The following is a 15976-nucleotide window of genomic DNA, read 5'->3' on the forward strand; positions in this document are numbered from 1 at the left end:
CAGCGTATTAAAGAGTGAAGTAATAAAGACCCAAGGGGCGATTGCAACCCCGGCCTCTTCTCACTGTGTTTCCCCATTCCTCCCTCCCCACCCCCATCCCCGCTCCCCATTCGATGCATGGTCCAGGACAACATTGCTACATTATGTATCGGTGTGCTAGGATCCATAATCCTAAACTTAGGCAAAAAGGGTATCGCTCTGGGGTGATGAGTAGGTAGTGGAGCTTTGAAGAGGATGGAGTTTGCTAGTCCAAGAGACCAGAGAGGCTCTGGGAAACTCTCAAGGGGGAACAGAGCTGAGAGAAAAGGCTTGGGATTAAGCCGGTATCCAGGAGAGGGTCAGGGCCCAACCAGACAAAGATCACATCCTAGTAGTGGGAACCCCAATTATGCAAAAAGACAGATCGGGGAGGGACGGAGCTGAGGGCGGGGTCCACCCAGTGGATGCTTCCGGGCCTGCCCGGTCTTCCTTCCCCACGTGACCTGCATCCAGGCATTTTTCTGGTCCCGGGAAAGTCGGCGGGCGCGCTCCCGAGCGCCGTGCGTAGGCCTGGAGCAGGGCACGCCTGCGCCCGGGCAGTGTTGGAGGCGGGTCCGTGTCGCCCCGCCCCTCGCCCGCGTCTCACGTGACCCGTTGAGGGGCAAACAAGCGGATCAGCTGACTCCGCGGGACTGCGGCGTCATCCTCCCTATAAGCCGGCGACCTCTGGCACTAAGCTTTGCTCCCTTCGGGCCGCCGCGACCATGCAGACCCCCGGCGTCTTGCTGCTCGTTCTCGGCCTCCTGGCTGCGTCCTCCTCCGCGCTTATCAGGTGAGGACCGGCTCTGGGTCCGGAGATGGCGGGGCGCGTCACCTGGAGTCCCGCGTGCTCCGGCCGTGCTGGAATGCACCTGTGCGCTTAACGCAACCTTCCTCCGAGTCCCACAGACTATGGGGCGAGAGACTTGAAATGCAGGGGTCTCCTGGACACCCCTCTACTCCTGTGACTTTTATGGTCGAACAGGAGGGGACAGTAGGGTGGCCACAAGTGGGTCTGGCTCCCACCTCGTTTGTGTTTGTGTGTGTGTGTGCTTCTGAGGAGCAGAGCTGCCCCATGGGTAGAATTCTGTTGAATACCAACCCAGCTGTGGAAGCCGGAAGACCTCGTAGGCCCTTAACCCCTAGAACCTGGGCAGGCCTTTCCTTTCAAGGGACCCTGTTTGACAGCTGTGCACTGGTGCATAGTCTTGAAGTTTACTCAAAGATGTTCCCCCGTGTCCTGGGTGGTGAATCTCTCCTCCTCCCTCCTGAGTTGCACAAGTCCCAGAGAGAGAAGGTATGGAGTGGCCCAGTTCACATACCTTGGGGATGAGGTCTGCTCCACTGGGGACCAGGCCCTTCCCAGGCCTGTGGGCCTGGCCTTTGTGCTGGATGAGGCCTTTGTGGCAGCCCGTGTGTTTTCCAACTCTACAATGGAGTTCCCTTTCGTGGTAGGTGGATGAGGCCATAGGCTGCTGGGGCAGAGCTGGCCCGGCTGGCTGGGCACCAGCGTTGGGTGGGAAGGAGCACAGCCTGTAGGCTGCAAGCCGGGGGTGGGTAGCCTCAGTGGAGCCATTGTAGGGAGTGGCCTAGGCTTGATCCTGCCCTGGTCTTGCCTGCCCTACCCTTCAGCTTCCCTTCTCTGGGGAGAGGTGGGTAGTGTGCAGGGAACTCCAGGATTCCTGGAACTAGGCACCAGAAACAAGGCCATGCTCTTAACACTTGTTGGCATGTTTCCTGCCTTTTGCAGGGTGTGTGCTACCCCAAAGCCCCAGGCCAGAAGCCTGCCTCTTCCAGCCCACTACTCTTAGGCAAGAATCCTAAGCACTGAGCATGCCAGGAAAGGTCAGCTGTGACCTTGGATGCAAATCCCTGGGCAGAGAAGTTTCATCAAGTGATTACTGACTCAGGCCAGCTCTCCTTGGGAACAGGAGCAAACTGGGGGTGGAGAGGTGACCTGGAGGACAGGGCAGGGACCCCTCTCCCTCTGCTAACTAATGGAGGAGTCCCCTATTTAGTTGTTTGCATCAGGGCTGCAGGAAGCATACGCAGCATATTGAGTCTTGGTGGTGGTAGGACATGTAGGTTTCTTGGGTGAGAGTTGCCAGGTGGCTAGGGAGCGCATGGGGAGTTTGGTGTTGAAGTCTCCTAGATGGTTAGGGGAAGAACCTCCAGGAACTGTCCAGGATGGTAATGTCACTGCAGGCCTGGTGGGGGTGGTTGGTGGGGCTCCTTTTGTAGAGTCCAGTGGGAACCAGTGTGGGTACGAGCCAGATTCACTGGATTAATTGAGTCCCGTGTGCACCTTGCTTTGGATACACCTGTTCCTCCTCCTCCACCACCACCACCACCACCACCTCCCGGTGTAGGATTGGGTTCACCAGGTCACCGGGTACACATGCCTGGCCACACCCTAAACAGAACCCACTTGCCAGTAACTCAGGGAAGACTAGAGTAGGCAGAGAGCAAGAGCTGGCCAAGTATGTGCTGTTTGTTTCACTCTAGAGTGATTGAGAACCACCTGACTGGGGTGTGGTTGGTGAGGGAAAGGGGTGGGCATACTAGTTTATCCTTGGACACCGAGGCGGGAGCTTCTGTGACTGAACTGAGGAGTCTGTGGTGGAGATAGGATGTCCTTAGCTGATTTGGTGGGCCAGTGGGCCTATGGCTTTGGGGCAGGAGTTTGTTACATCTTGTGACCATTTTGATATATTTAATTGGACATAATTTGCTAGAGGCACTGAGGCACATGCCCGGCTGGCAGTCATTCTGTACTAGGAGGGCTGCCCTGACCCAGCCTGGAGTATCCTGGGGTGGGAGGTTGGAGAGCACAGTAGTCAGAGCTGGGTGCTCGCTAACATACCTCTGTCTCATCTTGACAGAATCCCCCTGCACAAGTTCACGTCTATCCGTCGGACTATGACGGAGGCAGGTGGCTCTGTGGAAGACCTGATCCTTAAAGATCCCATCACCAAGTACTCCATGCAGTCATCTACTGGAACCAACGAGCCAGTGTCAGAGTTACTTAAAAACTACCTCGATGTGAGTGGAGTTGTATTTTGGGGTCTTGCTTTGAGGGGTGAGTGTGGGAGGGGCTAGCTCCCTGGGCTAAGGAGCCTTCTTCATGGGAGGAGTACCTTCCCAGTGGGGTAGCCTTCCAGGTTTAGCCACACCGTTCCTAGGTTAACCGCCCCTCATTCCTGCCATCCTAGAATCCTTGCTCCTCTGTGTGGATAGGTCTGCTTGGGATAAAAGATGGGTTAGGGTGGCATTGCTTGGCCACATACCCAGTCGGGCCCTCTCCAGCCCCACATTAAGTCTTGAACATAGACTTCTCAGTTCAGTTATTGCTGGGGTTGACTCTCGTCCTTAGGGCTGTCCATGGTGACAGATTGGCCTAGAATCAAACCTAGTCTGGCCTGAGCCTGCCCCAGGGCTGAGTTGTGGTTTTCTGGGAGAGAGTTATTGGATCTACATACGTCTGACGTGCTGGTACCTCCCTCTGTACGAGTCCTGTGAGATCCCCTCTGCCATCTTCCCCAAAATTAGCTTCGCCCCCTGCTCTTCAGTGCCTCCCTTTCCCCTTTCTTTGGGGATTGAACCAACTAGGGCCTTATACATATTAGGCAAGTTCTACCACTGTACCCGCTCGTTTTCTTACTTTTGAGATAATTGCCCAAGCTAGCCTTGAACCTACAATCCTCCCATCTTAGCCTCTTGAATGGTTGAGATTACAGGTCTGGCTCAGCAGCCCCCTCTCTCTCATTCAAGGGAATATAGGCACCGAGGAGAAACATTCTGGAAGTCACATGATGAGCTGGTCCCAGCTCTGTGGAAGGTTCTGGGCAGAACCTGGCATCTCTTCTGTCCCTGTCCCCAAGTCTTCTAAGCCAAGGATGACTGTGCAGCTCTGGGTTTTCTGGCCCACTGGGCTAAATTGCCAGTGCCTTCTGTCTTGTCTGACCCAAGCTGTGGCAGTGACAGGAAACATGAGACCCAGGCTTGTGACTGGCTGAGGAAGGTGGAAGGTCTGGCTGTCTGGGGCCAGCAAGCTGTTTCCTAGACAGGCAAAGTACAGTTTGCTGAGTAATCTTCCCTCTTCCCCCCACATCCCTCCCCCCTGTTTCTTCTCTTGGGTTTTCTGACAGTCTCTGTTGTTAAATGGGATGGGACCCCGGGTCTTGTATCCACCAGTGTCTCAGGCTCCTTCCTGGGCAGAGAGAATATGAGTGACCTACAACCACTGGCTAACAACTGGGCTTCCCTCGGAGGGATTTGGGAACCTCTGTGCTTGCCCAGCCCCTGGAGTTGGCAGCCCTGGCGGACTCTGCTGTGTGAGTAAATGGGACTCTAAGGCCAGGCTTCTCTGCTCTGACACAGTGACCGAGTTGGGGCAAATCCTGTTGCCTCCATGGTGGCCCCTCCCATTTGTTCCACAGGACAGTCTCCACTCTAAGACCTGTAAAGAAGGGCCAGACAGGAATTAAGGCCTTTAGTCAGGTGTGGCACTCTCAAACAGCAGAGGGGCCCTCCTGGCTACCTTTATTCATGGCTGGGTTTGTGGAGGACCAGGCCTGCCTGACCACCAGTCTCACCTTCCAAAGGCCCAGTTCTTCCCCCGCCCCACAGTACAGTAGGTAAAGGGCTCTTGAATCCTGGAATTCAGTACTGGGTCTCGGGCCTACTCTTCTACAGTCTATTCTTTGGGAGTCCCATTCCCCATTCAGGGTCTCGTAGTTGGAGATACGTGTGCTAACTGAGGCCTGGACCCCAGGGCCCTCCGTCCCTGAGCCTGGGCCATCAGACTTGGTTTTCTCTCCAGCCAGAGGCCTCTCAGTTACCTCTTCTCACCTTGACGAACATTGTTTCCTCCCTAGGCCCAGTACTATGGTGAGATCGGCATCGGAACGCCCCCGCAGTGCTTCACAGTCGTCTTTGATACCGGCTCCTCCAACCTGTGGGTCCCTTCCATTCACTGCAAGCTGCTTAACTTAGCCTGTTGTGAGTCTCCCTGCTGTCCTCTCTCCTGGGACCCTTTAAGATGCCTGCCTCTGGGGTGCTAATATCTACTCCCCTCTCTCTGGAGAGTGGGGTTCTAACCCCATCTCTTGGAAGTCTTAACTTTAAAGAGAGTTGAATATAGTTGAGGCTGTGGGAGGCCGGTTGGGCTTGAGATTCGCTGGTGCCTGGGTATAGATCACCTCCTGTATAGTACATCAAACAGGCCCTGTTCTTCTGTTGTGCCCTGAAGTGTACCTCCTTACCAGGTCTTGTCAGCTGCACCTTTGGTATAGAAGCTGGGGAACTTCCTGGTCAAGGATAGAACAAGCTGAGGGCTGGGCAGCCTGTAAGGCCAAGGCCAAGGCTTTGTATATATAGCCCATGGTCTGGGGTCCTCAGTGTATGGGCATAGGTCACGGCCATAGGCCAGATTGGAGAGGTAGCCTGAGCTGCTGACTCTACAGCACCCCGGGGAGGCAGGCAGACTAACAGACTAACAGGCTTGTTCCCTTGCAGGGGTCCACCGCAAGTACAACAGTGGCAAGTCCAGCACCTATGTGAAGAACGGCACAGTCTTCGACATACACTACGGCTCAGGAAGCCTCTCTGGGTACCTGAGCCAGGACACTGTGTCGGTGAGTCCCTAGGCCTGTCCTTGGAGCTCAGAGGCCCTGTCATGGCAGGGGGTTCATCTTGTGAGCAACTACAGCTGAGGAGAGAGGGCATGGTGTCCCTAGCCTGACTCCAGCTGCCTGAGATAGCTGCTGAATTTGGATGACTGTGGCAGTGCCTAGTGATGGGGAGCAGAGGCTAGACCATTAGGATGCTATTTGAACAAAGGCCCTGGTGCAGGAGAGCCCAGCATGACAAGTAGTAAGGGAGCAGATGGAGGGACATGGGAGTGGGCAGCCTTAATGTATGCAACTGGAGGGACATGGGAGTGGGCAGCCTTAATGTATGCAACTGGAGGGACATGGGAGTGGGCAGCCTTAATGTATGTAACTGGAGAGACATGGGAGTGGGCAGCCTTAATGTATGCAACTGGAGGGACATGGGAGTGGGCAGCCTTAATGTATGCAACTGGAGGGACATGGGAGTGGGCAGCCTTAATGTATGTAACTGGAGGGACATGGGAGTGGGCAGCCTTAATGTATGCAACTGGAGGGACATGGGAGTGGGCAGCCTTAATGTATGCAACTGGAGGGACATGGGAGTGGGCAGCCTTAATGTATGCAACTGGAGGGACATGGGAGTGGGCAGCCTTAATGTATGCAACTGGAGGGACATGGGAGTGGGCAGCCTTAATGTATGCAACTGGAGGGACATGGGAGTGGGCAGCCTTAATGTATGCAACTGGAGGGACATGGGAGTGGGCAGCCTTAATGTATGCAACTGGAGGGACATGGGAGTGGGCAGCCTTAATGTATGCAACTGGAGGGACATGGGAGTGGGCAGCCTTAATGTATGCAACTGGAGGGACATGGGAGTGGGCAGCCTTAATGTATGCAACTGGAGGGACATGGGAGTGGGCAGCCTTAATGTATGCAACTGGAGGGACATGGGAGTGGGTAGCCTTAATGTATGCAGCTGGAGGGACATGGGAGTGGGCAGCCTTAATGTATGCAGCTGGAGGGACAGTCAAGAGTTCTCAGGGTTGGCAGAGTGAGGGGAAGAGTCAAAGTCGGGGCATGGAGTGTTGGCTAGTGGGGACTGCTACCCTGAGCGGCTGTTGACACAGCCTGGCCTGGCCAGTGAGCCCTGAGCAGATCTGCTGGTCTGCCAGTGTTGGGGACACTGACTCGGGAGGACTGTGCTGGATGCTTTAGATTTGAGGGGCCAGCAGAGTCTTTGTTTCTTTTCTTTCTTTTTTTTTTTTTTTTTTTTTTTTTTGGTTTTTTTTTTTTGGGAGGTGGGGGGTGGATTTGGTTTTTTTCGAGGCAGGGTTTCTCTGTATAGCCCTGGCTGTCCTGGAACTCACTCTGTAGACCAGGCTGGCCTCGAACTTAGAAATCCACCTGCCTCTGCCTCCCAGAGTGCTGGGATGACAGGTGTGTGCCACCACTGCCCAGCCTTTTTTTGGTTTTTCAAAACAGGGTTTCTCTGTGTAGCCCTGGCTGTTTTGGAAATGGCTCATTAGACCAGGCTGGCCTAAAACTCACAGAGCTGTGCCTGCCTCTGCCTCTCAAGTATTGGGATTAAAGATGTGTGCCACCACCACTTAGCCGCCAGCATACTGTCTTGAGAAAGGACTGGGCCAAGGGGCCAGGCCTGGGGACAGAATGGGTCCTGAAGCTTGTTGAGGCTGAGATGGTTGGAAAACCCTGTCTGTGTTGGAACAAGTACTGTGAAGGAGCCAGGAGGGAGAGTGTCTGGACTGGGCTCTTTGTCTGTAGGAAGATTTTATAGTTTGAACCTTTAAAGTAGAGGCCATTCACTCCTGGGTTAGCATTAGGACAGCAGGGTTGCAGGGACCAGAGATCAATCCAGCCAGGATGGGGCAGGAAGCTGCAAATCCCGTCAACTGGCTAGGAGTCCAGCTAGCATCCTGCTTACCTGACCTGACTGGCTGGGTGGTGATACCCTGTACCTGTGAGATCAGAGCTCTGCCCTTCCCTGTCTGTAGAGGTTCCTTGTGGCACTTCTCAGGGGCCCCTCAGTGCACAGGATGTCAGCCGCCTGCGTCACCATCTTCCGACGTGTCCTCAGCAGCCGCTCTTTCCACTTCCTGCTCTGGTTCTATTTGCAGCCTCAGCTTGGTGGGACAGGCTGATGGTAGGCAGACAGAGTGTGGCTTCAGGGTGACAGTTGTTGTGGATTACCCAGCTGCTCAGGCTGCAGGCTCGGTGACTTGTCCCCAAGTCCAAGAGCAAGAACGACACTGCCCTGGTAGATAGAGATGTGGAAGGGTGTTGGCAAGGTGTTGGTGGGAGCTGAGGCAGTAGCGTCTCTCCTGCTTCTCGTGTCAGCTTAGCACAAAGTCCTCATGAGTCCCTCAGAGAGGAACACCATGTCCTTGTCACCATGTCCTTGTCTTCAGCTGTGTGGCTATATCAGACGCTTCTGTCCATATTCTGCTGTTTTGACAGTCCAGCGGGGGATATCAGCTGTGATATGTGTGTTCTGGCTTTCAGATTCCATGTAAGTCTTCAGAAAACGGAGGTGTCAAGGTGGAGAAACAGATCTTTGGAGAAGCCACCAAGCAGCCTGGAATCGTATTTGTCGCAGCCAAGTTTGATGGCATCTTGGGCATGGGCTACCCTTTTATCTCTGTTGACAATGTGCTTCCGGTCTTCGACAACCTGATGCAACAGAAGCTGGTGGACAAGAACATCTTCTCCTTCTACCTGAACAGGTGCAGCAGGCGAGGCGTGGCTCTCACCCTCCCTTGAGCTCAGCTCCAGGGCGAAGGATATAGTTGGGAATTAAGAGTCTAGGCTGCAGGCTTGGCTGTGGCATCAGACCGAAGGGTATCTGGTAGGCAGGAGTTAGTTGCTCTTACCTGCTTGGGAGAGAAAGCTGTGTACCAGGGACTTCAGCCGGGAGATGTTGGTTGCCTGGGTCAGAGTCTCAGCTGCTGGGATCCAGGTGCTGGTGAGAGCAGATGTGGTCTCTGGGCTGCTGGTTGCTAGGAGAGACATGGGTATGAGATTTGATCTGTGATACTGCTCTGGGGACAGGGTCCAGGAACCTTTCCTAGGGCAAAGTCAGAAGTCACTGGGAAGGACCGAGAGCCCTGGATGTGGCCTGGAGGAGGTGGGGGTCTCTCCCTGAGAGATTTAGGAACCTTTCTGTTAGCAGAGATCATCTCCACTGTACAAATGACCCCCTCCCTGCACACACCCTTTCAAGGAGCCTCTAGCATTCATCAGTTTCTTGCCTCCTGCAGGCCTGTCCAACAGTCCTATTCAGGAACCTCACAAGATGGGCAGTTGTGTATATGGGGCTCCTCACTTTCTGGGTTTAGCTCCTGGGTGTGGGTGGGGTGTAGGTAGGTGGCCTACTAAGCCTCTAAGTTACTGCTGCTGACCACACCCTCCTTCTCTGGGCTGACTTACTTGCATGTCTAGCAAGGGTAACCTCCAAATGCCCACTCCATGTTCTCTTTCTAGGCCTGAACCCTAGCTCCTTACTGAGGGTGCCAGTCCAGAATCTTCTAGGTTTTCTTTTCCCTTGTTTAAATGGTAGCTACCCAGCTTAGCTCTGGGCAAAGTGGCTCCCTAGAGGCAGGGGCATGGATGAATAGACAGGGTCATTGACTTCTGGGCTCTGCTTCCTACCTTAGGTGATACCCAGAAGTTAGCCAGGCTGGGCATAGCAGCACATGCCTTTTATCCCAGCACTCAAGAAGCAGAAGCAGGAGGATCTCTGAGTTTGAGGATAGCCAGAGACATCAAGAGACACTGTCTCAGAAAGCAAAAACAAGTTGGCCAGGTTGAAGCCATGGAGACTGTCTTTTCCCAGTCCCATGGTGCCTTAGGGGCAAGTGGCCCCCAAATATCACTTGCCTCTAAGTCTCAACGCTCTGTTCTAGGAGCTCAAGATACCCATCCTCCCTTGCTGGAGCCTGTCTTTTAGGAGGAGCCCCCTCCCCCACCCCCAACCTCAGCAACTAGAAAAGGATGTGGTATTACAACCTGGGCCCCAGGGCACTTACTCTGCCAGCTGGGTTCCTGGCTGGTGACCCAGAGGTGTGGCTAAGTAGGCAGGTGTGAAACCAGCAGAGTGAGGGGCTGAGGGGCTGCAGCTCTGGGACCAGGCAATGCGGGTGGAACGTGGGCGAGGTGAGAAGAGGCAGGGCCAGCACCTGGGATTGCAGAGGTGATGACAAGCCAAAGCCAGGCCAAGGTAGAGACTTGGGCAAGAGAACAGGGTGAGGCGAGGCTTGGGGATCCATGGGTCAGGAGGAAGATACAGAGTCTGGTTACGGAGGCCTGGCAGGATGGAAGCTTTCCTTCAACTTTGGGTAATTGGGCCCCAGAATGATGCCTAGCCAGATGTGACACCTTCCCCGGGCCCCTCAGGTTGGAGGTGACAAGCTTATTCTTACTTGCTGGTTGCTTAAGAACATTTACTGTTGTAGCTACAGACCACTCTCCCTGTGTTCTGTTCAAGGGTATTGTGGGCATTCCCACGAGACCAGAGGTAGGGGAGTTGAGAAAAGGGTTTAGAGGAGAAACAGAGTTGATAGCAAGTGCTACATCCATGGCTGAAGCCAGCTCAGCATCTCAGGACCGTGGTCCTGACTTCCTCTTAGAAGCCTGCTTTGGGTTTTGCCAGGCAGAGAGCATCCCTGTCCTTGAACTCCAGCCTGACTTTCAGCCTTGGCCTTGGCTACCAGTGGCTGACCCTGAACACCCCCAGCCGGCATCCTGGAGAGAAGGGCCAGCTGTACCCAGCAGCTTATATGGGCCTGGGCCGGCAGCCTATACCTGTAGTGCCAAGGATGCTCAACAGGCCAGCAGATTCGGAAATGAGAACTTGGCTTAGGATCCGAGCCCTAGGCTGGGCGAGCCCTAGGCTATCCCTGGCCAGGCAGGGCATCATGAATGTGTCAGGTCAGAAACAGAAATAGGCATGTTTCTGTCTTTCAACAGTGTTAGAATTTATTGATTAACTATAAATTCACATGCTAAGTAAGTTTCATTTACTGCAATTTGCCAAGTAATCCCAAATTTACTTGATAGCCAACTGTTGGCATCACTGGTTCTTTTATTCTGATATTTTTTTTTTTTAGATTTATTTATTATTATATCTAAGTACACTGTAGAATTACAATTAGAAGCACCAGAAGAGGGTGTCAGATCTCATTAAGGATGGTTGTGAGCTGGGATTTGAACTCAGGATCTTCTGGAGAGCAGTCAGTGCTCTAAACCGCTGAGCCATCTCACCAGCCTCCTCTGATATTTTTTTAATGTGTGTCTGTGTGGGAGTATATGCGTGGGAGTGCAGTTGCCAGTGGAGGCCAGGAAGAGGGTGTTAGATTCCCAGGAGCTGGGTAGTGAACTCAGTCCTCTGTAAGAACAGCAAGCTCTCAGTCAGTGAGCTGTCTCTCAAGCCTGCTTTATTCAAATCTTAATTTAAAATACAAAGAGGTCACATGATACCCTTCACACAATACTGTCTATATGTTCAGGTTCCAGACTAGCTAAGAAAGGGCTGCAGAGCCCTGAGAGGCTGAACAGGAGTTGGAAGTAGAGAGCTGATACAGACACAGGGAAGAGTAGGGAAGCACGGAAGAAGTAAGTGGTCCCAGACATAGAAATGTCAGTTCCGGGGTTTGGTGACAGACCTTTTTCAGGCTCACTTGGGAAGTGCACCGAATTCAAAGGCAGGAGAATCTGTTTGAGCCTGAGGACAGCCTGGGGACAGAAGCCAGGGGTCTTTGCCAATGACAGAATTCCTGGACCAGGCTTGTCACTAGGCTTGCTGCATCTCAGTCTTAGGTTGTCCCTTGGTAATCCTATGGGAGGGGGTTTCACATCTGGTGCGACTGATAAGCTGGACTCTGTATGAACTAGGACCCGATAATCTCAATTGTGGTTTATCGGTTTGTTTCTCCCGGTGGGCTGAGAGGTGGGGGATTTGCTTGTGTAAATAAGATACGGAGCCATTCTTCCTGCTATTTGCATTCAGAATGAAATAGCTGAGGCTAGGATGTTCAGAGCAGGTCTACCTGTCCTCAGCAGTTCTCTGGGTCTCCTCCAGGGAGCCCTCCCTGGTTGCCCCACTTAATCCCCTTCCTTCTGATTTCTGCCCTTTTGCTGGCTCTTCTGAACTAGTGGGCGGAGACTGATCACTTCCTTCCTTCCAGGGACCCAACCGGGCAACCCGGAGGAGAACTAATGCTTGGTGGCACTGACTCCAAGTACTACCATGGGGAGCTGTCCTACCTGAACGTCACTCGAAAGGCCTACTGGCAGGTGCACATGGACCAGTGAGTCGTGGGTGTTGCTGGGAGCTGGGAGTGTTAGGGTGAGGTGGGGGAAGCCTGGGGCCCTTCTTAGCCACTTGACTGTCCTCATTCTGCAACCCTTTACCATTCAGGGTCCTGAATAAGTTGGTTGGTCCTGAGAAAAAAAGAAGCAGGAGTCTTCCACAGCAGGGTCTAGACAAGCCATGCCCTATACTCACCTGTGACAGGGTGAAGTGACTGATACATCTTTGTCTCATAGGTTGGACGTGGGCAGTGGACTGACCCTGTGCAAGGGAGGCTGCGAGGCTATTGTGGACACAGGGACATCTCTTCTGGTGGGGCCTGTGGAAGAGGTGAAGGAGCTGCAGAAGGCCATTGGGGCAGTGCCTCTTATCCAGGGCGAGGTAAGCCGTAGGCCTGTGTGGGCTGGCCAGCAGGCAGAGAGGATTCCCAAGGCCTTACCTTCAATACCATCTTCTCTCTTGTGTATCTTAGTATATGATCCCTTGTGAGAAGGTGTCCAGCCTGCCCACTGTCAGTCTGAAGCTAGGAGGCAAAAACTATGAACTACACCCAGACAAGTATATACTCAAGGTGAGTAGGTATGGACAGTGGCAGTGTAAATCCGGGGCATCTTGAGTGAAATGGGTACCGTGTGATCACATGTGACCGTTCTGGCCTTGCAGGTGTCGCAGGGTGGAAAGACAATCTGCCTGAGTGGCTTCATGGGAATGGACATACCCCCTCCCAGTGGGCCGCTCTGGATCCTGGGCGATGTCTTCATTGGATCCTACTACACTGTGTTTGACAGAGACAACAATAGGGTCGGCTTTGCCAAGGCTGCCGTACTCTAACCTGCTCCTTCTCCATCAGGGAACTGGACCAGAGTCCAGTAGAGGAAGCCAGCCAGCCCCATCCCTTCACCTGCCCCACTCACACATAGTCACACTCGCTTAGTGTTGCTGGGCCCTTGGGAGGCCTGGCTGGAGCTGGTCCAGCTGTTCTGTTCTGTGGTTCCTGACCCTGGGTTCAGATTGCTGCCAAGGCCCACCCAGTACACAAGGCTGCCTTTAAAGGCCCCTACTGGTTTGGTAGCTGCTAGGATGGATTGTCTTGTTCTGCTGCCCTTTGCTGGGTAGACAGCACTCTGAAGCAGGCAAATGGGTCTTAGGATCCCTCCCAGAAACCTGCTCTGACCCAGACCCCTCACCCAGCCTGGGGATGGCACCAAGCTCTACTGCACCGCTATCTCTGGCCTGGCAAAGGCCTGAAGGTGAGCAGGAAGAGCAAGAGGACAGACACAAAACTATGAACCTGGAGGGTTACCTGGGGCCTGACCGCACCCTCCTGGGAAGGCACGCCTCAGCCTGGGGTAGAGGTAGAATGGCTGACTGGTTTTAGGTGGCCTCTGCTGCCCTCATCCTGGGCTAGGCAGCTGGGAGCCAAAGTTGAAATACAAATAAAGTTGTTTTGGGCCTCTTTCTCTGTTGGTGTGCTCTGTACTGTTTGTGAGTTGGGGATGGAGCTAGCTAGACCAGGGGAACCCAGTGCTACCAAGGCTAATTCAGGGACAAGCTGACTGCTGGGGGGAAAAGGGGGAAGGCTTGGGGTTCAGCCCCAGGCCAGTAAACAGAGGGGACTCCTGAGGCTCTGGCTTGCTGTCTGGCCTTGTGGCAAGATGAGTCTGGACTAGAACTGGCAGGTTCTGGGACCTCAGGCAGTAGTCAGGCCGGATGTGGCCTTGGCTGGAAGCCTTGGAGCAGGCCTAGAATTCTGGGTTAGGTCCTGTGTTGAATCATTTTCAGAGGTGGCCAGGCCAGCACCTGCTGTGCTTTGCCAGGGAAGCAGCCTATTCCCAGAAGAAATGGAATAAGCCTTAATCGGAATATTGGGCTCCATGCATTCCCTTTTCAACAGTCCTTTAGGCCTGGGTCAGAAAAGCCATCTGCTGGTTCTGGGTGCCCTGGGCACTCTGCCTGCCTGGGCCTCTGCCAGGCCCAAGAAGCAGTCTTCTGTTTTTTGAGTCAAGCCAGTGCTGGAGCTTGCCTGCCTGTCTGCCTGGGGTCTTGGAGTTCAGAGGTCAGAATTCCCTGTTCATGGGCTGCAGTTGCTCTACAAGCATTGGTGTGAAGGTTGGGTTTTGGGGGGGAGGGGGGCTTGGGGGGAAGTGGGTGAACACAGATTCCAATACAACAATGGAGTTACAACAATGGAGTCAACTAGCAGGGTTTTAAGTAGAGTAGGAGTTGTCAAGTCCTTACTGGTAGGGCAGAGATTCCTTTTGGAATCAGCTCTGGAGTCTTAGAGCCCCTTCCCCACACTAGCAGGTACAGGATATAGGGAAGTGTGACCTATATCACCTTTTGGGGTTGTCCTGGCACCCTTTGCCAGGTGGGCAGTGGCTGTCTTTGTTTCGGTAGGAGGGTTGCGGGGGGGAGGGGGGGAAATGGGAGGATATGTCCCAAAGCTGAGCCCTGTTAGGCTACTTCCGAAGAACGTTCCCCAAGGGTTGTCGGAGGCCAGTAAACACGTACCCAGTGTTCTCTGTCTGAAATGTGAGGAGCAAGGAGTCCCGCAGGGCCTGGCAGGGCTTCTGGAGACTAGTGTTATCAAAGGCTTGTGCACCAAAGCCGGAGACACAGCTCCTCCCTCCCCTGCAGGCCTGAGGCTGAGCTGTACTGCCAGGCTTGCATGCTGGGGCTGCTGCTTCCGCAGATGCTGCTGCTGCCACCACCACCCAGGGATGCCCTGGGGAGGACCCTGGACTCTAGCTCAGGGTTCACATCCGACTCTTAACTGAATGACCTTCACATCAGCCTTCAGGCCCTGGGAAGAAGCAGGGCCCTTGCTGCAGGCATGGGGAGGGAAGCTCACTTTACTCTAGCTTTCTCATGGGTATTTCTCCCTCAAACCCCTGACTAGGGTATTAGTGAGGCCAGACCATACCCAAGGCTTGCCCTTACCAGCTTAAGGTGTAAGGGTTGGGACACAGACTTCAGAGCTGTAAAGCTGACTTTTGGGAAGAGGATCCTAACTCAGGCTTCACCTTGCCAATGACCTTGAGTGGACCCTGCCCTGAGGGCCAAAGGACCAACCCTTCTTCCTGTAGCTTGAGGCTCACAGGCCAGCCGTGCCAAGGGCAGCACCTGACTTAGGTTGTATGGGAAGGAGCGGGTCGAGAGTGCAAATGGGTGTAATTAGTTGGGTGGTACACAGCTACTTACAGGCTGGGGAGGGAGCTTCAGCGTGTTTGGTTGTCAGGCCCTTGGGATCCAAAGGAGTGGTGAGGTTGGATGAGAGAGAATCAACTTCCTGGCACAGCCCACTCGCCCCCAGGCTTATTGGACCAACAAGGCTAGGCTCCATGAGGGAGTGCCCAGAAGAAAGCCAAGAAAGGGTGGGAGGGGTCCCTGCCAGTGTGGAAATTAATTCCACCCACTCAAGGAGTCTTTTCTTTTTTTTTTCTACACTTAAGATCCACTTCACACTAAAAATTTCTGACATGCAGAAATGAGCTGTGCCAGGGGTCAGCAGGGGTCAGAGGTGGGGTTTGGGTTGGAAAGGGAGGATCTTGGCATGGGGCAGGGCTTAATCAGGAGACTGGGCCTTGAAGAAGGAAGGACTCAGGGTTCAGAGAACCCAGGTTTCAGGAGACCAGAAAGACTAGGAGCCAGACAGCCCTGGAACACTGGAAAGGGGCTCAGAAAGGCAGAAAACAAGGCTTTTATGCACAGTTTGGGGAACTTCAGAGTAGGGTGAAGAGGACCTACTGAGAAATCCACCGCTGCATGGTGAGGGAGGGGTTCTGAGGTAGGGAGGGGCCGTTGGGGGCTCTCCATGGTGAAGGACGCCCATTGGGGCTCCTCTGGAGCTGGAGATCAGTTGAGGACAAATGTCCAAGAGAAACTGAGGATGGGGGCGAGGCAGGGAGAGAAAACTGCTTGGGACTGAGCCTTAGAGGACAGTATTGCTTAGGGCAAGTCCTATGTAAGGACCGAGCCCTGTCAGGACCCAGGAGGGTGGTCAGAAAGGCCATGAGCAGGT

The 15976-nt window shown here is 53.9% G+C and overlaps 1 protein-coding gene across 1 annotated transcript; it reads left to right on the plus strand.

The window, feature by feature from the left end:
- Positions 1–645: 645 nt before the first annotated feature.
- On the plus strand, positions 646–13415 carry Ctsd (cathepsin D). The gene is made up of 9 exons (XM_052195024.1): positions 646–811; positions 2901–3060; positions 4896–5019; positions 5536–5654; positions 8151–8371; positions 11831–11953; positions 12192–12336; positions 12428–12526; positions 12619–13415. The coding sequence occupies exons 1-9, from the start codon at positions 744–746 to the stop codon at positions 12784–12786; spliced, it is 1227 nt and encodes a 408-aa protein (XP_052050984.1). The 5' UTR covers positions 646–743; the 3' UTR covers positions 12787–13415.
- Positions 13416–15976: the final 2561 nt, after the last annotated feature.

This window comes from Apodemus sylvaticus, chromosome 1 (genome assembly GCF_947179515.1).
Source record: "Apodemus sylvaticus chromosome 1, mApoSyl1.1, whole genome shotgun sequence".
Taxonomy (NCBI): Eukaryota; Metazoa; Chordata; class Mammalia; order Rodentia; family Muridae; genus Apodemus; species Apodemus sylvaticus.

Coding starts and splice junctions, on each gene's coding strand:
- Ctsd (XM_052195024.1), top strand. CDS start 744: ATGCAGACCCCCGGCGTCTTGCTGCTCGTTCTCGGCCTCCTGGCTGCG. Junction 5,655..8,150: donor TGAGCCAGGACACTGTGTCG/GTGAGTCCCTAG, acceptor TCTGGCTTTCAG/ATTCCATGTAAGTCTTCAGA. Junction 8,372..11,830: donor TTCTCCTTCTACCTGAACAG/GTGCAGCAGGCG, acceptor CCTTCCTTCCAG/GGACCCAACCGGGCAACCCG.